We start from the raw sequence: 25,451 nt of genomic DNA on the forward strand, positions 1-25,451 counted from the left end.
CAGAATCACTTTGGTCTGCTCTTCTATCGTTTACAAAGCTTATGGTCTGTGAGGGGTTTGATTATTTACTGCAGGGACAGCTAGACTGGTTAACCCTCGAGTCTGATCGTGTGGGAACAGATTGAGCGTCAAAACTACTCAAGATGGTCCAAAAAAATGTCTTAAAACCAAAATCACTGAAGATGCATTCACACAACTCTCCAGGTCTGGACTCAAGATCAGGATAAAGTTTGAAGCTGCTTTGCAAGATGGTGTCTAGTTTCTCTAGGGTTCTTTCTGCATCTGTGTGCATGATTGACAGAAAGCAAATATGCAATACCCAACTTAATGAGGGTAGGACAGTAGTGAATGTATTGGGTGAAGCCTGACCTGAAGTATGACCCACTCATGTACTCGATGAAAGACCACAAAGACCAATTTCACGTGTCATTGATTTTTGGAGTACAGTTTGTCACCTCAGAATTGCAGCCAGTGGCACGATCACAATCACAACAAAGCTCTGGCCGTTTATTCTCTATGTTTTCTGATTTCTTTCCTATAGTACGATGCAGATAAACCTCCTTGTTATCTCCACCTGTGTGTACGTTTGCTTTTGCACAAGGTGTTGTCATGCATGTTTCTGCCTCAATTTTAAATCCAGAGCTTGGACTTTGTTCTTAGACAAAACACCAAGTTTCTTCCTAACAGTCCCTTATCTATTGAGCTGCAAATTCAACCAGAAGTCTCCAAAGTGCCGCCCATCAGTGTCTGTGAAGCAGAAAGTGAGTTTGACCTTTCCTTCCAGAAAAATGAACGCCTGAAATAACTCCCACTTCTGTTTTCCTGCGCCCTGCCACGAATCTAGTAATCTCCCCGCCGCCTCCGCCAGAGGAAGGTCCATCTACATTTGTGCTGCCGTCAGGATGTGTTTGAATGGATTTCTTGCTTCAGCTTGTTCGTTGGGGAGGGGGGGGGGGGGGGGGGGGGGAGGCACAGAGTCAGCAGGAGGGAGATTATTGACACCCACACCAGCGGGACTGAGAGCACTTCATGTCCTCCTGCCGCTCTATAAATCCCACAAATACCTGTACCGTGTGTTCCACACAACTTCAAATCCAAAACAGTGTTTGTAATCCTCTGAAAGCACCGCTGTCACATCGATCCATCCCGGCGGCAACACAACAGTTACTCACATACTTTGAGCATCGGACGCTGATGGCAGGCCGGGGGAAAAGTTTGAGGTCACAGCGGGGACTCTCAGAGATTGTTTGATACAACATTAACCTTGTGTGCTTTTGGAGAGAGTTCAAACCCCATCGGATGACTTATTCTATGGGATTAGATTCCTCTCATTTAAAATAAAACACTGAACAAAGCTGGAACTCAAACATAACCTACATAATATGTCGTTCTTGCACACTAAATGTAAATAATATTCTACTTTTATATTGTGTTAGCTGTAGAGTTCACAGATTTTTATCTACACTGTTTAACTTTTAGATTTTCCCTTTTTCAGTTGTGTTTTATCATCTATTTTGAGATATTTCTTTTGTATAATTGTGTATTTTCGACTCTTTTATTTCTAATTATGTGCTATACTTTGTTTTACATGCTCTCGCAACGTAAACATTTCCCAATTTGGGTTTAGAAAAGTATATCTTATTTTCTCCGTTTAAAAATCTGTGTTTGAAACGCTCTGAAATGATTCTCTGTGTAATAGTGTGGTAAATTGAATATATGTAGGTCCAAACTAAGTGTTTCAAAACATCACATTGGACTCTGGGAGCTAGTGATGGCTGTTTTTCACAAATTGAAAATAATATTTAGCTAAATATACTCAAGAAAAGTACCTCAAAGGTTCACTTCAGCACAACACTTAATACCATTTTGAGTGAGAGCGACCGTGAACATCCCATGTGTTAGCTGCTGCCGTACCGTTGAGCCATTTGGAGTTGTACTGCGCGGTCCGGAGGGGGGGCATGCCTCCGAGGCTGCGGTAGATGACGGGGTCCCGGCCGGAGAAGTCGATGACGGTGGCGGCGTACAGCTCTCCGCTCTCCGTCACCACCGCCGTGGAGTTGTGCCGCGGGTCGTACGGGCAGCGGGCCACGCCGTTCACCCGCTCCAGGACGCTGCTCAGGTTCCCCACCTGTCATGCAGGGGGAGATGGAGAGTCAGGTTGACCCAGAAATAACCTACGAGTCAGCCATGATACCAGCTGTTTGTATTCTCTAGATGATACGCAAAGGAGCTTCAATGCTTCCTTTCATGCAAGTGTTCAAAGCTATTATTATTTTTCCAAATGATGCCATATCTTGCTGAAGAGCTTTTATGTGTTAATCTTTGAGCAATATGTTAAACTAAAAGGTGCACTATTAACGTTTGACTTAAAACAGTTGTAAAAGCTTTAAACTAGTCCAATTTCAGAGTTTAAGCTTTTTATTTGCTAATTCAACATGTTTTAATGGTGATATGCACAATAGTAGATTAAGTGATTGCATGAAGTATTATTTATTTATTTGTGTTAAATAATGACACTCATCAGTGTGGAAATCAGGGTGAGGGTAAAGGCTAGCAACCAAACCTTTTTTATTGTAATTAATAATACTGTTATCCACGTTTATAAAACCCTGCATGAAACAAATGGGGCAAAGTATCTAGAAGTGCTTTTGAGGAGTCCATCTGCGGAGAGTTGTCGTTTCCTCAAAGCAGACACACATCAATACCATCGATCGCTGCTTCATAAATAAGTGCAGCCTCTTTTCCTGAGTCCTGATGATTCTCCTTCACATCTTCACTGAAGTCCAGGACGTTTTTTTTTACTGGGGTTAAGGGGAAAGAGGTTTGGAAAGACAAGTTTTCTCACCTAATTCAAACAACATTACACACACACTTATCCGTACCTCTCTGGTGATGCACTGGGGCTGGAAAGCATTGGTTCCACAGGACATGACCTCAGTCTTGTTCACCAGCAGGACTCTGATGTAGTTTTGACATTCAATCTGCAGGAGAGAAGTGGGCCGAGACAAAAACAGCTTTCAGAAAGTTGCAGAGGAGCGGAGAAAAAAGCTGAGCTGGCGGGATAAATATTCTCTGACGTGTCGCCGAGGAGAACAATAGAGCCGGTCCTCTGGTATCAGACCGGCACGCAACCAAAAGCAATTCAGAGTCTGCACATTTCCCTCTTGTAAGGCTATTGTTCAGACACAAGAACAGTATTTTGCAGCTGAATGGAAGCCTGTTTGTGACATCGACCGAGGCGCTGCAGTGTGTGTTTCCGTAGAAAAGAGCCAAATCTGTTTTAACAAAAGGCGTGAAATAGATTTATTGGTGATGAAACGGTTTAAGCAAGTATCATTTTTGGGGAGGAAATGGTGGTGTTTTGTGTTCGACGTGAATGCAGTGGAGCAGGTTTCAGAAAGGATTGATTGTTTTGAGTATTAGATATCACCCCCTCGGCACAGAGGGAGATAAATGTGACGCTGCAATCAAATATTCTCAAAACAAATTAAGAAAGAAAGCTGAGGCCTCGTTGGTGTTAGAGACAGCCTTTTGTTTTTGTAAAAGGGACAAATATTGTTACGTAATCGTGATATCTGAAGTCCAATCGAGAAAAGACTACATTTCCCAGCATCCTAAGGGACATAGATGGCCAACCTGTGCTACAAAGAGACAGTTTTTTATCCGTTAAGTTATGATTAAGTTATGTCAGCGTAAAGAAAGGAAGATGCTCTAAGTTAATTATTATTTCATTTCAGTTTTGCCTCTTTTGGTTTGACTATAATAAAGGTCTATTTTCTTTGTTGAGTGTGTGTTGCTTGATGGAAACAAAGGAAGGAAGCAGCAACCGTTGGGTATATCTGAAAGGAAGTCTCACTATCTTGCCCTCTTTCTCGTGCACTTTCCCTTTTGCCCTCTGTGTTCAGCGCCAGAAAAAACAGCCTCGTTCGAAGGCTCTGTTCTGTGCAGAGCCTCCCCATGAGGAGCAGGAGATATCAAGATGGCCTCTCTCTGTGAGCCCGGCAGCAGTGTGTTGTAATTGGGGGCGGGGATGGGGGTTACCTCTGTTTTGCCTTTGCTCTGACACGAGCGTCTGGTGTCCTCGTCCGGTGCCCACTCTGTCGCCTGGGAGACAAAAAACAAGAAAACAGGGATGAGAAAGAGGCTGAAAAAAGCAGTCAGCTGCAGACGCGACACAACAGTTACGCAAGAGCCGACTGTTGCTAGTACTGTAGGCAGAGGGACTCTAACCTCACTGCTGTTTGTTTATTGTGTAAACATGGCGACCGGCTTGCCCGCCAAGAGCTCATTGGAGGGGAGCGGGAGAAGGGCTGGGGACGCCATTAGCATGTAAATGGCTTTCTCTCGCTTTTTCTCCCCCTCTTGCTCAGAAAAGTTTGCAGCACCCCTCCTTTTTACTCCTACCGGCCAATTAGATTCCTGTTGATGGTTGTGTCTAGGGCTTAATTATAGATGCAGGCGGCAGCGCTGCACGACAAACACACTAATGCATGAGCACACACACATGCTGCTCGGCCACCGGGGTAGCACTGGGCCTTTTTAGAGAGATGTCCCTCTCTTGGCATGCGCTGTATATGTGCGAGGTGCCAGGAGACCCCCTGTTGGGTGTCACTGGCCTCCTTTTACTCATCCTCCTCCATCTCCTCCTCCTCTCTGATCGCATTGCCTGTGTAAGAAGATGGCCTCAATGTCTAAAAGTAAGACGAGCATCAAACTGATCTGTTTGTCTTCATATGTTTCTCTCCTCCCTGTCAGTCACCAGAGGAGCCGAGGCAGATCGTTATTAAAAATGTATGAATTGCACTTCCCCGGGACAACAGGCCAGTGGGACAAAGTTAGTGACCCGATATGCAGTGGAGCCCGCCAACTGAGGCCAAGGCAGAGTCAACACTAAACTGGGTCAGTATTACAGGAGCCAAATGGAGAGCTCAAACAAACAGGGAATTTAAAGAGGCCCTATTGTGCTTTTTGGGGTTTTCCCTTTCCTGTAGTGTGCTATATAGGTGTCTGTGCTTGTAAATGGTCTGCAAAAGCACGACAGTTTCTCTCCCACACAATCCCCCGCTGCCTGAAACGCCTCATTGTACATGATAAACTAAGGGTGCGGGACATCTCTAAGCGGTTGACCAATCACAACAGATCTGGCCTAGCTAACCAATCAGAGCAGACTGGGCTCTGGTTTCAGACAGAGGGTGAAAAGAGGAGCTGCAGCACAGACAGTATGAGAAAAATAAAGAGCTTTTTGAACATTAAAGCATGGAGACATGTCCCAGGAGAGACACTACATACTGATATACACCTGAAAATGACTCTGAAAATTAACTATGTCGCTCATCTTGAACACCCACATGCAGTCTTGGACAATTTCATTCTTCAGGTGTGAATTTGCCCTGCAGTTATATAACTCTGGATCTTCGTTATGCTTTAATTAAAGCGCAGCAGAAGGGACTAACACTGTAAAGCCCCGAGAATCAGTGGGGAACTCTGCAGGGATGATATAGATTTTAAGTTAATCATATATTTCTTTCCTTAAATGCTCAGTGCAGGGTCTATTCTGCTCTTTAGGAATCCAAACGTACATTTAATGAGACCTGCTAAAAGTCTTTCTTGGGACAAAATGTTAAGTTTTAATCTGCTGAGTGCTCTTTCTGTTTAAAGTATAAATAGATCTTTCATTTCACAGATCATGAAGTATATCGATGCCGCTCGAAGGAGAGGAAGTTCATGATTTTGGATGAATAGCCTCTGCATGAATCCTGGGTGATGAGTGAAGCCGCCAGACAGAACTGAGCACTGCACAGCCTAATGAGCCAGTCTGGGAGTTCTCTTTATTGCTTTTACATTAAGTTTATATTAATAGACATTCATGGGTTGTTTTTTTGATTGTTCAAACTGCCAGAGCTGCAGAGGAAATAAACCAGCTTGTGATGTTTGATTGTTCGTGACAAATTAAAGCTCCGCTTCTCAACAAACTCACCTGCTCAGCACAAGTGGCTGACAGACAAAATGAGCAACTAGCTGCTAAAGAAAGTGGAATATTAATTCGCTAAAGAGACAGATATTGTCCTTGAGGGAGTAATTCTGAAAGCTAAAAGAGACTTGCATTCATCAGCTGCACAGAAACACACTTTAAAAGAACATATATTTGTACAAAATAACTTTATAAAGTCTTTTGATGACGGGAAAAGTTTGTTTTGAAACAGTTCTTAGTGGCAAAAATGTTTAATTCAACTTGATTTTGTCGGAGCTGCACCTCAATGTTCATCCCATATAAAGCACATGTGTGTAGTCATGATTAAGAGTTACGCATTCACGCTATTATTTGCTCAGTTTTAGGCTCTGCACCCATGGTGATGGCATGCAGTTTCATGCTGTTACTTGGGTCTGAACGGTGCTTATCCGCTTATGTTCTAATGTTTGAGACACATAAAACGACACTTGCGTGGTCAAAATCAAAGAGAAACCTAAAAACAACGAGTTGAGACTGAGGTTTTGAAGAGAAACGTAAGGAAAAGGTTTTCTTTAGGGTAAAAATAACTGTTTGTGGAGTAAAGGTGAAATTAAACCTGATTTAGAGTGAAAACAAAGACAACACATCCCATCCTTTTTAGCTACAAGCCCCCGTTGTCTTCTTGTATTCCGTCCTTCAGTAATCCACTGTGTGAAGTAAGGAAGAATGTGCAGCGTTATGACTGCATATAGTCCCTAAATCAGTGCCCTAGCAACAGTCTGTTCTCCTTGGCAACGGCCTGTTAGTGAGTATTAACACCCCCTGAAATGGTCCAAATTGACCAATCAGAATCAAGTATTTAAATTAGCTGCTAACACTTCTTTCAAACAGGCTGATAACATAGATCCGGATGTTCTCCACCCACTCCTGAGGGGAACATCTGCTTGTTTAGCTGCCAAATGTATCACTGTGGTCACTAGGTTTGTTGCTGCAGCTGGAAAACAGGTCTGTGGAAGTGAACTAGAAACCAATCCAGTGATAGGTGTGTGTTTGCCACAAGAGTTACACATTAGCTTTAGTCATTTAATTTATTGGTAATGTAAATTATTGATAAGGGCAGCTGCAAGCAGATTAAAAATCTGATCAAATCTCTGTACTCTACAACCTTACATAAGCGCAGGTTTTAGGCGTACATTGAGACGGATGCATTAGCGTTATTGAAGCTATGTTTAGCTCCTGCAGTGGATAGAGCAGCGGTAAGTGGGCTCTGGTCCATATTGATAGTTACAGCTCCTCTCCCTCCGCAGCTCGCTTCAATTAACCTGTATCAGCCCGCACCGGGGAGCGGAGGAGGGCTGAGTAAACTGTGATTAAAATGAAACTTGAGCTCCGGGGCACTGCACATGAAGTACAGGCGAGGACGGATGAAATCCAAAGTTAAAAAAAAAAGTGGCTAATGCGCTCTGCGGGACCTTCACTGTCTCGCCGCCGAACACTCAGCCCCGACCTCGGATCCTCCTCCCATGAGCACAGCGTGGCAGCTTTCATTCAGAGCTCCATCACTCTGCAGCTGAAATGAAAACACGTCTCCTCCGCCCTGCAGCCCCTGCCTGCCTGCCTGCCAGCCTGGGGACTGATGGCATGACGTCATTGTAAACACACACACACACACACACACACACACACAGGGTGACGGATGCCTTTGCGGTGAATCATGGCTCGGGGCATTACCATGTTTTCGGCAGGGCTCCGTCTCCAAGCATCCCCATCGGCTTAACCCTCTGACCTTCAGCAGAAAGTGCCTCCCTCCTCTCCCTCCTCCTCCCCCTCCTCTCCTCTCTGTCCATCTCTTCTTCACACCACTTTGGAACAAAGCCACACTCACTCAGAGGCTGTGAGAACACCAACCTCGACATGCTCTCTGAAATACCTCCACTCTGCACTGAGCGCTCCGTGGCCTGGCTGCTAACAACGGGGGGAATTAAAGAGCTTTAGTGGGTGGGCTTATTGTCGCACTGCTTAATATTTCACCCAAAAATACTACAATCTAGGTAAAAAATAGTGAGGGAACACCATTCTTTCACACATTCAGTTATTCCTTTAGTTGTGTAGAAGAACATCTCAGTGACTTAAGAGTTAAATGCACCAAAATGAAATAAATTAAGTAAAAAAATGTGTTGGTGTTTAGAATAATACGACATTTTGGGGAAAAAAACAGGTTTTCTTGCTGAGAAAAGACTGATAGCAAATACTCACTGAATAAAAAATATGCTTATTGAAGTTAGGTGTTCCCTGAATGGCTCCTAAAATGCATTCAGGGGAACATGAGTCCTGTTTTTCCTATTTGTTAAAGGATGGTTTACCCAATGATTCCTGATTAGAGTTCGGCCCTTTAGAGGAGAACCAACAATAGGTTTTTAATATTTGGTCTGGGTTCTATTCAGCTTTTTATACTGATTTTTACAGTGAATAGAATCACATTTCCGATTTTTTTAAAGACATAAACAACTTGTAAATCTGGAGGAATAACAGCTCTTCACTTTGAATTTAAATCACCATCCTTGATGCAGGAAACACCGGGAATTAATGAGTCTCCGTTGCTCATGCCCAGAGCGTCAGACCCTGTTTATGATTTGCCTGTAGCCTAAAATGCATGAGTTCATTTCCATCTTTTAGAAAAACCAACAGCCATCAATCCCCCCTCCAACCCCCCGGAGCCTGACACCACATTTCTCCCAATCTCACGGCTCCTTAAGACACAATAAGAATATCTCCCCTCCGGCATTTTTGCCTTGAGGAAAGGGAGAGACGAAACAGCAGAAAATACAATTAGTGGCAGCAAAGACTTTTCCTGTTGAAAGCTTGCGGCTGCGCTCGAGAATGAGTTCTATTTTTTTCCGACGAGAAACAAAGAGGAGAAAGAGCGAGACGTGGAGCGGGAAACACTAATGAAGTAAAGAGGAATTGCCGAGCAGCAGTCTGAAATGTGGTCGTTCCTGAAATGTGGCGCTGTGTTGATAAGGCCTCCTCTCACCGACACACTGCTAACATTATGTGTAATTATAACTCATGAATATTGTAAATAAGTGTGTCAGGGGAGTAATGGTTGTTTGAATAGGAGCTGTCTGCCACTTGTTATACTCAAGATAGATTTGCATACCAATTCAGTGGCATCGAGTCAGTTTAGTCTAGGAAAATATCTTCAAAAATATTAAACAATTTGGAATAATAGCCTCGTTAAGTCTTGAATAAGCTTTAATTTCATATGTACAGCTGACAGAATGTTTTAACTAAATGGATGTGGATGATAGTGGATGCTTTTAGGACATTCAATCTCTAAAATCAACACGCATCGGGCATAAAAACTCAATAAAAAGGTGTATAAATCATTCACATTAGCAGGTATAATGGAGACTTCTGGAGCATGGAGTCCAAACACATGAAGAGCTGGAACTTTAATAGATTTATTTGATTTATTAACGGCCGGAGGATTGATTAGGACATGTGCTGCAGCCACGAGGTGACACAGCGGTTGCACAAACCAATTCTGAAGATCCCAGTCCCCGGTCCCGTGTATTTAGCTGGTTCTGAGAGGATAGTCAACATTCTGCATGACAAAATAAAACAGGTGAAGCGCACTCTATCAGCTGTGCTCAGCGAGGGGAGTACAAAATGATAAACTGGGTCAAAGTTATGGGCCAAAGAGAGGAAACTATATTCTGTGGGCTGTCAATGTCTTAAATTCCTCCTCACAAGCTTCTGGTGTTTCCTTCCTCAGGTCATCCTGCAGCTAGTTCCTCCTCATGGATTCCTCCCTTTCATTTCCAGCCTTTTCCTCCCCACACATGATCTGCTATTTTAAGCAATAAACCCACACCCAGCACGTAAACACACCTAGACAATATGGCACATTCTGGCACAAGTCGATTTCCATGAGGTGCAGAGGAGACACAATCGGCACCCCCTGCAAAGACACACAGGCACTTTTCACAGGTGAGACATCAGTGTTTGTCTTACCCGCTCTTATAGTTGTGAAAACCCGGGATTATAATCATTAATTTATCTCCAACCAAGCACTTTTTAACCATAATATAAGGCGAACTGATCATTCACTGCAATTAAATGAATGAATATCTGGATGAACACATACTTGATTAGATAAATGAACACCCATAGGTCCACATTCACTGCTATAAACACACAGATAGATTCTCCAAAGCCAAATACAAAACCACAGATGGACGAAATAATATTTTCAACAGTCCTTTGTCTCGCAGCTCATTGTCTCATCGACACACCCACATCCTCTCCTTTTGTGTCTCATTCTCTCTCACACACACCTTCATGTACACACTGCTGCAGCCATGGAGGGTGCAGTGTTCAGTGTGTGTGTCAGAGTGAATGTTCACATTGTTGAGACACACAGAGGGTGCAGAGACAGACAGACAGCAGCAAATACTCATCCAGCCGTGAACAAAACGCTACAAACACTCCTGACAACTTGTGATATTTCCGCCTGTCTGTAACTGTGAAAAGCGGCGCTTCGACACAAATATTTCCCCCTAAAGCTCTGTGTATTCAGCGTGGAGTCAAACTCAACATATATGCCTGACTGCCCCGCTGAAAATGATTCAATCTCACACTAAAGACGGGTATTGTAGGAAACATCTGTGGTGGCATACTGGAACAAATTGTGTCTACTAAATATTGAAGGCAGATTTGAGATATTAACCAATCTAAATCACAGCTGCATGATGGATAAGTTATAGTGCTTATGTTGAGAAAAGAACAACAACTCATGCTCCAAGAGTTTGTATAAAAGATGATAGAAGATATTCATATAAAGAACTCTTTTGGTGTCAAAAGTAGAGGATCCAAATGAAGAGGTTGAATTAAAGGGACTCAATGTTAACCTACTTGGCAACAGACATGCAGTGAGTATAAACTGGGACAAGCAAAAGGATGCAAACATGGAGGTAGAGTTAAAACAAACAAGCTGTAAATGCATGTGAAATATCGGGCAGTAAAGACTTTAATGAGAGAGCAAGGCTCAGGTGAGGAGACTCTGAGGACACCTGGTGGACAGGTGAGGAAGGACAAGCTCTAGATAGGTCCAAGAAAATGTAGAGGACAGAAGGCAGCTGTCCTTATATGACAATATTTATTTAATGCCTTTTTTTACTTTGAATTGTTAAATAAAAAGCCACATTTGACTAATTAGACAGTGTTTAATCTCCTAACGGTCCTACAGGAGCTTTGACCGAACATATAAACCCGATTTTATTAAACAAAGGTGTTACTCAAATGTAATATCTTATCAATCACTGACAATCGGATCCCTGCATTCATTACAAACAACTTGATGTTGAAACTTGGTGATATAACAGTGTGTTGTTTAATGCAGAAGGCAATATACATCTCATAAACTAAATGAAATATTTGCTTTACAGTTTGTACGTTTGCTTTTTATTTCATTTCAAAGATGCATTTAAAGATCTTCCAGGTTTTTTTTTGCACCAATAAGATGCCGCTTGAGGAAGAAAGGTGGAGAGAAGGATGGATACAGGTTGGATTAAAAGAAATACAATCAAATGTTGAATAAATTCTGTAGTTATTCCATAAGGAAAGAGTGTTTATCGGAGTGTTTTCCAAACTAAACAGTTTCAAGCGACTCCAACCTGCTTCCTCTTCCTGTGATGTAAAAGCGTTGAACACAGTGCTTCAGTGTGAGGCTGCCCACTCGTCCTGCCCCCTCCCCCCCTCGCTGTGACTCCCCCGTTAGGGAGGCTGACAGGTGAGAGCAGACTCTCTGTGAGCAGCCAACCAGCACACAGGATTATTTCTGCTCTCCCCCAAACCCTGACTGAGCTGCACACTCCCACACACCGCTGAGAGGAGCCGGTAGTACAGGACATGGTATTAAACTACATAACGCTCCTAAGGAATGGGCAATAATCCATTAACTCATTTATATAAAGTGCTCCTTAATGACCGGGAAGCAGGAATCTGTCCGATACTTTAGATGCTGTTAAAGATTGTCACCAAATACAGTATGTTTCTAATGTGTTGTCCATCAGGATTCTCTGTAAACTCATTTTTGATCTCTTTCTTACTCATATTTTCAGTAAATATTGTCTTTACTTTTATTTGTTTGATTAGTTTCAAAATAACACTATTTTTATATAAAAAACCCAATATTTTCTTCTTCCTGTGTCTTTTTATGCACCGTTTGCACCACAGCAAATTCCTGTTATGTGTAAACCTACTTCAATGAGTCTGATTCTGAGTACTTCTCCTGGATAAATACATAAGGTTAATCAATATACACTGATTACATGCAGATTTGATCTGTAGATTAAAAATATATCATAACTATAAGTGAAAATGTAAAGTAATGTAAAGCAGTTTCTCTTGACTCGAGGAAGACGATCACTAAAGCAAAACTAGGATTGAAGAAGCGGTCAATCATTATTTTACGGCACGTTCACAACAGCTGTCATCGATTTGAAACAACCAGGGAAGAAGTAAAAGAGGTATACAGATCGAGATTCAGGAACAGTTTTAATTAGTAACCCCAAATATAAAAAACTGTAGCTCAAGAAAATTCACAATATTGGTTTGGCGAGTTATGGCTAATCACCCTAATATTTCAAATCAGTGTCTACATGATCAATAATACAATCTTTCATTAATGAACCTTTAATTTCACTTGGAAATACTGTATAATGAGGTAGAGACGTCTATATGAATCGTATCAGAAGAAAAACATTAATAAATAAAGAAACCTAGGGTCCAATAAAACAAACATTCATATCAAAGAAACTCGTTAAAACTTTAGGAAAAACAATCAACCATCACAAGGATTACTGTCCGATAAATAGGATGTAATTAAGTTGTTTCATTAGGACCGCGGATAAAAGTGATTTAGGATCTTCTGCATGTTGCAAACGCACAATCAGACACACTATTTTTTACAAACTCAGTAAAAACATCCATCACCTGCAACATAATCCAATCAGAGTCTCAATTAAGCACTCCAAACATTGCTTCATGACAAAGCATCCAACAACGGTGCGAAGCAGAAACGTATACATGCAGGACAGGTAGCTCTGCAAACACACCATTAGAGACATGCTGCAGCACATAAGCACAAACTGCCCCCCCCCCCATCGCTCTGCAGCTCAGAGATTACCCCTCTGCTCCGACAAACACTGCATCAATAATTAAATCTTCGGCCAATCTGCAGAAATTAATGAAGAGTGTGAAGGAAATCAGCCATGAGTCATCAAACCGGGGGCAGAGGGAGGAGGAGGGAGATACTGAGGGAGAGTCAAGGGGTGGTGGGGGTGGGGGGGCTTAATGTTCATCCCCTGGCCTTTCATTTCATTCATAACATCCTCCATGATCCCACTCTGCCCTTCAGCTCTGCAGACACTGAAGAAACTGAAACGTTGACTTTAATTAAATGCACTGAGTCAACAGATTACTCATAACTGCATCGGGTTAGTCGGGTCAACTTAATATCATTGCTTTCAACTAACCTAAAACAATTATGCATTACATTGAGATAATACCTTTCCTTCAAGTCAACAGTTAAGTGTTCAGTGTACAGTACACACAATATATACTTTACTTTACAATATTTCATTTTACATTGTTTGACCTTTTTTTTTAATCTCATATGCGTTTATTTTTTAATATTCCTACTCCCATTTTATTGAACTGCTTTACATCTTTTCACGTTATGCTAAATATAATGATTGTTGCATTGGAAGCAGAATCAGAATTCCTTAATTTGGCCCGAAACGGGGAAATGTACATTATTACAACAGCAGAAGTAGTAAAGAGAATAGATTTACATGTTAAAAAATAACTAAGCATGCACACGTTAATAATACAAAAACAGAACCTAGGACTTCAGATTTGAAATGCCAAATCTGTGCGTATGACAAATAGAGGCGCTGAATCGTTGAATGTACCATGCATAATAAAGATGAGAAATCATTCAAATATATGCAACATGCATGACTGCACACTAATGCTACCTTCAGTGTGTCTTAAGCTTAACTGGAGGCCAAGTCTGGTCCCAGAGCAGTTTGAATGTCTAAGAAAAACAGCTACAACAACAAATGCATTCATGTTTCTTCGGGTCATGTGGGACGAGTAGCAAACTCTCCTGTTTGCACGAGGAATTTCCTGTTTGAAAGGAGCAAACAGTGACACCTGACCTCAGCTCTGATCTCCTGACCTTCAGGGAAAAGATGCTCGATGGGACCAAACATCAGCAAACTGTCCTCCAGCTGTTCCCTCCGGCAGGAAACGTCTGACAGACCTGATGGTTTCTACCTCAAGTGACATACTTCATGCTACTGTGATATATGAGCTGAGAGGTCTGGTGCTTCAACATTTAATTTCAGTTAATTGAATTTGGTTAATTGACTGACAATTTGATTTGGGTAACTACTGGAGATTTATTCCAATATATTTTAGTAATTGTGCATCCTCAAATTAAATACAGAGTTAAACCCCTCATCAAATGTACGTTAAAAGGCACGTATTGTTATTAAATGTTATGCTAAATGTCGGTATCTCTTAACATGTGTCATGCAAAAGGAGCTGCTGTGATGCAAGAGATGTTTCAGAGTGGATTTGATAATAAAGCATCATCATATCCTATTAAATTTCCCTCTGCTCTGCCTTTTATCACATTTCACTCCATTATATAAGACCCTTCTTTTGCCATGCTGCTACGAATACCATCACCTCATTTTAACATATTTAAATGATTTACATCTGTGTGTTTGAACTGTATGTTGAACTGTGTATGGTCAGTGTTATCTTATCTTATTTGCCGGTGCCAAAACCACGTTACATTTACATTTATTGAATTGAATGGACAATAAAGTATTCCAAATGCGCATAAAAAAAGTCAAAGTGCTACAACCTTCTTTTTTATTTGCTGAGAATCTTTCAGTGTGTAATGGGAGATGTTCTAATATCTAGAGGGAGTTCTTTCCACTGGCTCTGCTGAAGGTTAAAGACACACAGTGTAGCTCCACAGTTTTTCCTGAGTACCGCTGTCAGCCTGTTTCCCAGCCTCACATCTGGTGAAGAGGTCTTTAGCACTAAAGAGACGGGCCATCATGTCAGGCAGCAGGACGGCCACCTGGGGGCCGCTCATCATCAGCGAGCTGTGGGAGCTCGACTCTAACAACCCCATCACAAACACGGCGGCAAGGACCAACCCCAGGCCCCAGACACACTGGGGAGCTCCTGTCTCTGATGTGTTCTCAGCGAAAGGACAACAAACAACTAGAAGACGTGTTCCTCGTGGAAAAAAGGACAAGATGAAATAGAGGTGACCTAGAGGGCAAGCAAGTGCTGTCCTGGAAAAAAAACAAGACCTCTTTGGGGCCCTTCGTATCAGGGAGGAGGGATGTTTCTTTGACTAAGCATATATAAAGAAAGACAACATAAAAAATAACCAATTCTGAAAGAGGGGGTTTATTGCTGGTTTCTCAAAGTGAAGATGAAAACACGCAAAGAAAAAACACTCAAATATAATGAACGCAATAAAAGCAATACAAATTATGAAAGCATGAATTCATTATCCTGTTAAGAAAGTCTCAATTCAGAAAGAAAATCAATATGAAACTTAACAAAAGAGCTAAAATAACAATACATTCTTGACTTCTAGGTCCCAAAAATATGCATTTTAAACACTGCCAGGACCTGGGAGCTCATTGACATTGATCTACATTATAAAACAGTCTCATATATTTTCATAGAGTCAGGTTTTGACAAGGGCGAGGTGACTGGACTTTCTAATCAGGCATGAAATATCCAATAAAAACTGTATTTTTGGAAAGAGTGAAATCACCCCGAGCAAAAACACCGTCCTCCCTTTCCACAAACCCCATCACCCCCACAATGCAGTTCCAAAAAGAGCAATGCAACTGTGCTCGGCCTCATGGAACAGTGCAACTCCAAACCTACAGGATCAGAGCGGTGTGTGTGTGTGTGTGTGTGTGTTTTGGAGACAAAAAGTCAAGCTGAACTTTTTCTCCTGCGAATGTTTTCCAGCAGCTGTACCGTGACGTCAGGAGCGCTTTGGATGAACGAGCAGCTTTGTCGTGTGCGTCCATTATCGTCCGCAGCACAATAACTGCTTCAAGTAAAAGGTCTGCATAGCGATAGACAATCGAACCGCACAATGGGAAGCAAGCGGAGCGACAGAATGGACGCATACAGAGAGAGAGAGAGAGAGATTCAATAGAGGAATGAACCTGATAGAAATGCGACGGCACTTCCATATCAGGAGCAAATATAATGTTCTCCTGGGAGGAAATGTCACCGAGATATCCTGGGTGATATTTCCAGCAGATGGGATTTAGAGAATAGGTGGAGGGGTGGGTTAATGCAGCTGGAGGGAGACAGATATGTGAAGATCCAGACAGTAATATGCTGTTTACATTCCCCCTCCACGGTGTTGCCGTCTTGCAGGGATTATCTGATGGACTGACAAAGACCTCTCTACCTTTGCACGCACTGCAGGGAGTCGAGCAAACACCTATTTACTCCAGCTGCTGCTCTTCTATGATCGACTGTCCACATGTGAGGGCAGGTTACACACATACAGTATATGTTCCTGGGCTTGCTTTCCTCTTTCATTTATGTTGTATCTCTTACAGGTTGTGTATTTTCTAATTATTTCTCTTTTTTTAAATGTCCTTTTTTAATTTTGTATCTTTATTATTATTATTATTATTTTCCTAAAGCTGTCTTTGGCTCTGTTGTTGCTGTAGATAATAAATAAATACATTTCCCCTCTGTGGGACGAATAACATTCTGATTCTGATTATTCGTTTCGACAAGTTTATTTTATATTTTGCTTCAAAGTTGTATTTCTGCTCCTTACTTTTTTCAAGCCGTTTTTTTCTTTATTTGCCCTTAACAGGAAACTGTCTGGAGGGAACACAGGGATTTTAGCCTCTGCAGACCATTTACATGCACTCAAACCTATAGAACACACTACAGGAAAGGGAAAAATAAAAGGTCAACAGTTTTTCAGTGTATGCATACTGTTAGAGAGCAGGCTTATGCACACCTGTTATTGCAGGTAGGAGTTTATGAGAGGACCAAAGATGAAGAATGCAAAATAAAGGTCTCCTGCACACCGTCCTTTTATTTGCAATCAGAAAAGTACATCTCCATTTGCAGATAGAGAACAATCTTATCCATCTTGTTTGTCTTTTTCCTTTCTTTTTAATCAACAACAATACCCAGCTAACCCACTTCTAACAAACGAAATCTACATATTTTGACAGAGATATGTGTGTAACCCACTGAGCACTTCACTGAACAGCTGATCTCATGCACATCTTAAATATCGTTAGTTTTCCATGATGCTTTGTCCCTGTTGGAGTCCATCCAGCTGAGAAAGTACAGCTGCTGATCTCAAAACCTTTCAAACCCGCAGGAGGTGAGTGTTTGATACCAAAGAAAATAAACAATGGCTGCCTCTATTTGGATCTTTTCCTTGGCTGTACTTTTTGTAACTTCCTATTCTGCTCTTCAGTTTATTAAACCTGATGTTCTTTCGGTTGCATCAATCCTGCAGAAATGTCACTGTAGTGTAGAGAATGTTAATAAACTCCTTTCACTCCTGCATACTTCTACCTCCCTTCCAATCGTATTCTCTCCCCTCCATCTCTGTCAATGCTCGTACTTAAGCTCAGTAGAAAGAAAGGTCAGTGGAGCTGTGACTCTGTACCGGCTGATCGCAGGAGTCACATTCTTCAATATCTTTTCACAAGGCCAACGCTGGAGCCTTTGAAGCCTCAAACTCATCAGATAAATGTGTGCGAGTGCAGGTGAAGGGAAAAGATAGAAATGCATGTGTAGATATGTGAGAAATGGGCACGGAGCAGCATTGTGTGAAGACCTTTCCTGGCAGCGCTGACAATGGTGACTTACAAAACTCAACAGGATAAGCAATCCAGTTAAACAAAGACATTATTTTCTATATTCATCGTCTTACAGAAAGACCTAAGCAGGACACAAATCAATATTCTCTCTCCGTCTGTACCTTTGCAACATGAGAAAGGAAGGAAAAGCCATCTAAACAGAGCTCTAGTGTTGTTGTGTATAGTTTTGAAACTACAAAAGAAGGTGAGATGAAAGGAAAAAGGAGAATGAAAGACTGGCATTCATTCCGATGTCAGATTTGAAAAGTTTGCCCATCAAAAGTTGCTGTTATTTTCTTTGCATTTTGTTTGCTTGCAGCAGCGGCATTGCTCTTTGCACATCTGGCAGATCAGCATCCCATAGAAAGAACAAACAGACAATCAGAACCATGACTCTCCTTCTCCTTCTCCCACCAGCGAATACTTGAGATTTTCTACAGCACAGTTTCAACCACACACACACACACACACACACCTCCCTCCTGCTGTTGTGATTGCGGCGGAGATCAGGCCGAGCGAGCACAACACACACACAGAGCTCCGTCAGTGGGAGCTGTGAGGACGGAGCGTGTGGGTGGATGGCCGTCAGACCCACCAGATAAAGACATGGAGGAGTTATAAATGAAAAGAGGTGGAGGAGGAGGAAGGATAGAGACACCGCACTCTAAGAATACACAGCAGCATCTGATTTACACAGCTCTGAACAAGTGGGAACGCTGAGCGGTCCCAGGGTGAGGTAGCTGGGTGGGTGATGCAAGCGTTTGTGTGTGTGTGTGTGTGTGTGTGTGTGGAAATGTCTCGATTCTTTGATGCATCGCCGACCGATTTTGCAGACAGACCATTTTTAGGGGAGAAAATTAAATTGTACGGTTGTTTCTGTCACTTTTGCTACCAATATTGACTGTTTCCCAACAATTTAGGGCCCAAAAAGCAACGTGAAACTCAACCTTGCTATTGTTCTGAATGTAGTACTTATAATATATATATATATATATATATATATATATATAAAGTAACAGTAGAAGAGCTGAGGAGGAAAAGGGGTTGACTAAAAAAGTCATTATATTGCATTAAAAATGAAGTACACATGATGTAATAATGAATACACATCAACAGCACAAAATGAAACAAGACTGTGAAATATGTAAATGTACAGTAAATACCAGCACTACATCTCTATCCAACACACAATTAAACTTACTGGAAGTCAGTTGCAGCGATTTATTGACACATATCCTCTCAAATGTTGAGGGTAGGTGTTTGTGTATCGTCTAAAGTCTTTGGGTGCTTTCAAATAACCTTAAAAATGTATGATATGAAAACTATTTATAAAAAGAACGTGTGATGTCTATTCAAGAACAGATCGCTCAGCACAAAATCTAGTTGTTCAAATCATCTGGAAGCTGTGGTTCTGTGTCGCAGAGTTTGTATTTTTCCTGATTAATGGATTTTAAAAGCTGGTAAACCTGCTGTGCTTGTATCTCGAGTGTGTCCATTCATTAAATCCATTAGAAGTGTGTGACAGCGTTCCTCGGTAATAAGAGTCATTAGTGAAGGGCCTCCTCTTCGTCCCGTCTCTAATTGTTTGTCATTAATTAGAACATGCGCCTGCAGTGTAATTATTCTGAAGGTATAAAATGCCTATTAATTCTTCCTGAGCGCTTGTGACACCAAAGTAAACACATATATATATGAATTGTTTATTCTGAAGTAGTGTCAAAAGGTTGTCAGGATTTGACTTTATAAAGAAGCTCCTGATTTATAAACCCTTAGTTCTGAGTAAAAAAAATCTCAATCTAAAAAATAAATCCCAACTTTAATCGATATTTCCTTTTTATTACAACTTAGCTTTTCAAAAGTTGTGTCCATTATCTATTAGTTTTGATGGCAGACATTTAAATGCAGAAGCTGGGAAAATAGCAACGTGGTAAATAAAGGTTGGTCGGATAAAAAACTGAATCAATTTATTCAAAGTAGCTAAAAAAATGTGATATAAAGATCAAACCAAAAGTAAAAATCCACAGAAATGTTGGTAATAATCACTTTTTGCATAGGAGAACAACACACACACACACACACACACACACACACACATTGCCTGTCACACTTCTTAAGTAAGGTTTTCCAAATATCAGAAACAAAGTTGATGAGGAAAACCTCTGTTTTCATCAGTAGATAGTGTAGGAAATAAAGGAAGTAATAGTAGAAAGTGTCTATTTATAGCACAGAGAAAGAGGCTCGTTCTCCACGGAGCAGCACATCTTTCAATATTAAATTCTTCTAATTCAACCAGAAAACCACACAGCTGGAGATGGTGATAACAGAACGAGTACCATTGGATGTTGAAGGTCAGCTGGTCGCCAAGCAAGGAGTGAATGAACCATTGAGGGCAAAATATGAATGGAGCAGCTGATTCCAGTTAGAAGTGTGACTGCAGTATAATTTGAACCGCAAATCAAACTAAACTGGACTTTTCCTCTCAGATCCTGCATAATTGTAAACAGTGTGATCTAAAATGGGTATTTTTAATCATGCAAAACCACTTAGGACAGTTTTGAACCCTTTGTTTTTGCTCTGTTTCTCCATCTCTTCTTGGTATCATGCATAGTGGAGACTTGTTGGCTTATTCTTTGGAAACCTCCAGGTTCTGTTCTGCTTTTCCTCATGCACAGCAGCACCACAGTGAGTCTCTGAAACTCTCTACGGACACGTCTTGTTCGGGTATTGCGTGCTTGGGGAAACTATATTTCTACGAGTCCACAGAGAAAATATCCAGAGAAAAAACACTGGGAGCTCGTCACCTCCCTGACACTCTCTCCTTTATATATTCACTCATCTCCTCTTTCTCATTCGCCTTCCTCTCAGCTCTGCATGTGTGACTTTGCTCTCTTCTTTCCCTGTTATCTTTCATCCTCCTGCCTCCCTCTTCCTCCCCCCTCTCTCTCTCTCTCTGTCGTTGTCCTTCTCCTGTCTCTCTCTTTCTCCACTGATTGCCTTCGCAGTTGCTCCTCTACGCTCGCCTGCTCGCTAATGTCCGTGGCAGGTGTTCTCCCAGGTGCCTGAACAGAGCCTTTAAAAGCTCTGGAATCAGCACCTTGGTGGCCCTCACCCTCCTCCATCCCCCCTCTGGCATTGTCCCGCTTCAAAACCCCTCGAACCGTAAGACTACAGTTGGCATTTACACACTTGTCTCCTTCCACACACACACACACACACACACACACCCACCACACATATACTGCCCTTCAACTGTTTTGCTGGCAGTCACTCAGTGTTTGTTTTGGCTCCAGGTGTGATTGGTCTGGGCTGGCTCTCTAATTTGGTGCCGTCATGGATAGCCTGTTGGATGCCCACACACACACACACACACACACACACACACACACACACACACACACACACACACACACACACACACACACACACACACACACACACACACACACACACACACACACACACACACACACACACACACACACACACACACACACACACACACACACACACACACACACACACCATAGGGTCTCTAATAGCTTCACACTGCAGAGAGGGAATCGGTGTGGGGTTACCGGGCCCAGCGGATGAATGGGAAAGGGGAGAAAGCAGCGTTGTGATTAGACGGTTTTGAAAAAGGGCCACCCTCCTCGGTTTGCTTTTCAATCAATCAGCAAGTCGTTTCTCCACCGCGTCAGTGTGACTTTCACCCGCTCTTTATTTGAAGGTAAAGCCAGTCATGCTTTGTGTCCCACGGCGCTCGGCCCATTCCTACAGGTTGACTCGGCCGGTTAGAGTGGAGTTGAGATAAGGCTGTATCTTTGACTATGGGGGTAAAGTACACAGCATACCTAAAGTGGTTTAAACTTGGGAGAACTTTTTCTGAAAGGTGACAAACAAACTTCACGTTGTCCTCTTTTCAGAAGGACTCGGACAACTACTTCAAGGTTGTGCTAGGTGGGAGAAAATGGTAGAAAACAAGAGCTGTGATGATATGCATGAGTTCACTCTTCAGGGGTTGCTGCTGTATAAATTGGCCCTATGCATCGTCCTAAATAGCATCTATCAGTGGTTTGTCAGTCACAAAATAACACCACTAACTTTAAGACAGAAGTGTGTAGCCTGCAAATTTACAAATGCTTTTCAGACACACAGTAAGGACCTCAAAACAATACCAGAATCATGTGATGGTTCCAGACCGCTTCAGTGCAGAATAAAATCAGTACCATGACTTTTTTTCTGCCAATATTAACAACGACAGGACAAGTTTCCGCTAAACCATTTTCTGGCAATTAACTTCCATAAACTGAAAGCAAACTTTGAAGGGATAAAATACTCAGATCAAATCACAACTTATTGATCACAAGATAACCTCACCATCATCCATTTTACTCTAAATAGGACTATCAAGTGAACATCCTGCTGAATTGAGGAAGAATTTAAACCATTATAAGGAATAGGTTTAGTAATGGTAATTAAAGAGGATCTATTATTCTCATTTTAAGGCTCATAATTGTATTTTTTTCTTCTTCTGTGACATGTTTCCAAGCTTTCAAAAGTTGCCTTTTTTTCTCAGTCTGCTCTGATTGGTTAGCTGACCGGCTCTGTTCGGATTGGTCAACCACTTAGAGCTGTCCCGCCCCTTGAGCATATCACATACAATGTGTTGGAGTGCTAGCCAACAGAAGTGCTATAGAGTTTTACATAGTGATGTCACTTTGTTCTGGAAGTAGACAAAAGAGTCCAATAGAGGAGTTTCAGATGGGGGGGAAATGAAATACCTGCAGCAGGGAAGACAGGGATTTTAGCCTCTGCAGACCATTTACATGCACACAAACATATAGAACACACTACAGGAAAGGGGAAACCCCCCAAAAGCACAAAAGGGCCTCTTTAATCAAGTGAGAAGTTGTGTAATTTTCTCCTAGACTTCTATATAATGAGGCTTCTTTTTAGAACCAGTTGAGACACAGCATGAATGTTTAACGTACTTCCATATTGACAGCTTCTTTGTACCTCACAGGAGTAGAGTTAATGTTGAGCTTCCAGCCTGTGTCTTCATCAGCCCCTGCAGCTTACATTAAAACTTGCACCGGGAGAAAGTTTTGGAAGTGATGACAGAAGATATTTCCCCCCCTGGAGTCAGGGGTGACGTTGATTAGAGCCCAGCAGTGATAGTTGTGGAGAAACTTGCAGAGTTAATGAAGCTGCCGCGTATTTTTGACAGCTTAAATAGACCGCCAAATTGTAAAGGAGCATTGGGAGTGCAGTGGGGGGGTGTCACAATGCAGCGGTGGCTGGAGTGCAAGTGTAGTTGGGTACGTTTACGGCCTTTTTGAGAAAATGCGAAAGATAAAAAGCCTCACTGACGTACTGTATGAGGAGCTTAATGTATGACCAGTCATTTCTTTCCTAGGAGAGTGGAGTCCAGGTGTTCAGGACACTGATGAGCTCAGACACTCAGACATGCTTTCTACATCATCAACTATCACATTCGTAATACCTATACCTCTAACTTAAACTGGATCGAGAATTCATCTTGTGGCAATGTTTTTAAAGAGGCCCTATTGTGCTTTTTGGGGTTTCATTTTCCTGTAGTGTGTAATAAAGGTTTTAGTGCATGTAAATGGTCTTCAAAGGCTAAAATCCCTGTTTCCCCCCTTCCTGAATCACCTCCATTAGACTTTTATTTCCGTAACAATGTGACATCACTATGTAATACTCACGCTTCTATTAGCTAGCGCTCCAACACATTGTGCGTGATAGGCTAAGGGGCAGGACATCTCTAAGCGGTTGGCCAATCCCAGCAGAGCCGGCCAGCTAACCAATCAGAGCAGACTGGGCTCTGGTTTCAGACAGAGGGTGAAAAGAGGTGCTGCAGCACAGGCAGTATGAGGAAAATAAAGAGCTTTCCGAACATTAAAGCATGGAGACATGTCCCAGGAGAGACACAAGAAATGAGGGAGTGCCAACAACTGAATTAAAACAAACAAACCCAGGATAAAAAGAGCCTGAGCCTCTGACAGGTGGTTTTGGATATTCAATATTCTGGTTCAGGAATCTAAACAAAATGCGTCAGAGAAATGAGCCTTTGATGTTGAATCAGAGGCTAGCGCTGGCAGTGGTACAGTAGATCTGGGTTTGTTTTCCAGTGGGTTACACAACAAAAGAAAGAGAGTATTTTAAGATGCCGGCCTCCTCCGCTGCTTTGGACAGCTCTGGTTTACTGAGCACCGGGGGTACAGACCGTCCTCTCTGCTTCACTGGGCCGTTTGTATATCGCTCTCATTGATTTCAGCCTTGGCATCACGCGTGACACCTCCACACTGGCCGATGGAAAAAAAGGGAACCAAGTCATTTATCCCTATAGCTCACAATAAGCAATGTGTAGGCGTGTGTGTACGAGGGGGGTGAAGACACGTTTAGAGTATGGGTATGTGATGGTTAAAAGATTCCTAAGGATGTTGGCAGTTTTTAGGACAAAGAGAAAGGCTTCACAGAGCTGCAGAGAACAACACGACACGGGGGAAAACAAATAAAAAAACCCACATAAGTCAACTTCTCTCCTCCAGAACGAGACAAGTAGGACACGCAGACAAAGGGCGCATTGATATCCGCGGTGACACACGGGTGGCAGCTGTACACATCGTGTCATTCAGTCGTGGCTGCTGTGAAAGGAGACTTTGTCAGGAGAACGTCGAGTCTGGTGATGTGCCCTGATCCTGTGAGGAGGACGGGGGAAATGTAAGTGTAAAATAATGCAGGGCTTTGTCCCTTGAAATAATAATGTAACCGATGCTGCGAATGTAACCTACTTATGGTTCCTTTAAAAAGATTCAAAACAACGTTACACAACCCTGCGAGGAAACAGCTCATAACGTGGGCTGAATCAGGACCGAGGAAGTAGTTGGAGCTTGAGTTTAAGCACTGTGGTTTGAAGAGGCTCCCACAGGCCTCGAATCAAGAACACTTGACCCCAAAGTCCAGGGTTCACGCAGGGCTTGCTTGTACTAAAGCACGGAGGTGCACGGCCATTGAAGTCTAGTGAGGTTGCTAAAGCATTTCTCCATCTGTGCATGCGTGCAGCTTTATCCTCCTCGATGTTTGATCAAGATGGATCAGAGGAGGATGCAAAGGTTGCCTCCTTTATACCGGCTTTGGGATTTTGCAACTGGTATGATGATGATGACGCAAGTGTACTACAGAACAAAACAATATTAACAATGGGAAAGATAAGCAATGGGATGTGGAAAGGGGGGAGGAATCAAACTAGAGCCCAGTACATCCCACGGTATGTAGATGAAAACGCCCTAAACATGCTTCAACATCCTCTAAAACTAGTCTTCATAGGACACCAATCATTTCAAGATTCCTACCCTCTCAATATTTATATCAGTACACCATAGTCGACCACATTCACAATATCTGCGCATTAATACCTGTGTTTTTAGTATCAAATGACACCGTTTTCTCTAAGTTCAGACCTCTCTTTATACGGTTTTTGGAGGTTTTCCCTTTCCTGCAGTGTGTTAGGT

At 42.2% G+C, this 25,451-nt stretch overlaps 1 protein-coding gene across 5 annotated transcripts in view; it reads right to left on the bottom strand.

Moving 5' to 3' along the window:
• sema5ba (sema domain, seven thrombospondin repeats (type 1 and type 1-like), transmembrane domain (TM) and short cytoplasmic domain, (semaphorin) 5Ba) overlaps window positions 1-25,451 on the bottom strand; it is a 160,115-nt gene that overhangs the window by 45,890 nt on the left and 88,774 nt on the right. For all 5 annotated transcript variants that reach the window (XM_063887162.1, XM_063887161.1, XM_063887160.1 and 2 more), the window contains 3 exons: window positions 4,042-4,104; window positions 2,883-2,981; window positions 1,915-2,128 (listed from right to left, as the gene is read on the bottom strand). In XM_063887162.1, the coding sequence (XP_063743232.1) occupies window positions 1,915-2,128; window positions 2,883-2,981; window positions 4,042-4,104 (376 nt within the window). The remainder of the gene's footprint in view (window positions 1-1,914; window positions 2,129-2,882; window positions 2,982-4,041; window positions 4,105-25,451) is intronic.

This window comes from Eleginops maclovinus, chromosome 7, assembly GCF_036324505.1.
Source record: "Eleginops maclovinus isolate JMC-PN-2008 ecotype Puerto Natales chromosome 7, JC_Emac_rtc_rv5, whole genome shotgun sequence".
NCBI classification, from domain to species: Eukaryota; Metazoa; Chordata; class Actinopteri; order Perciformes; family Eleginopidae; genus Eleginops; species Eleginops maclovinus.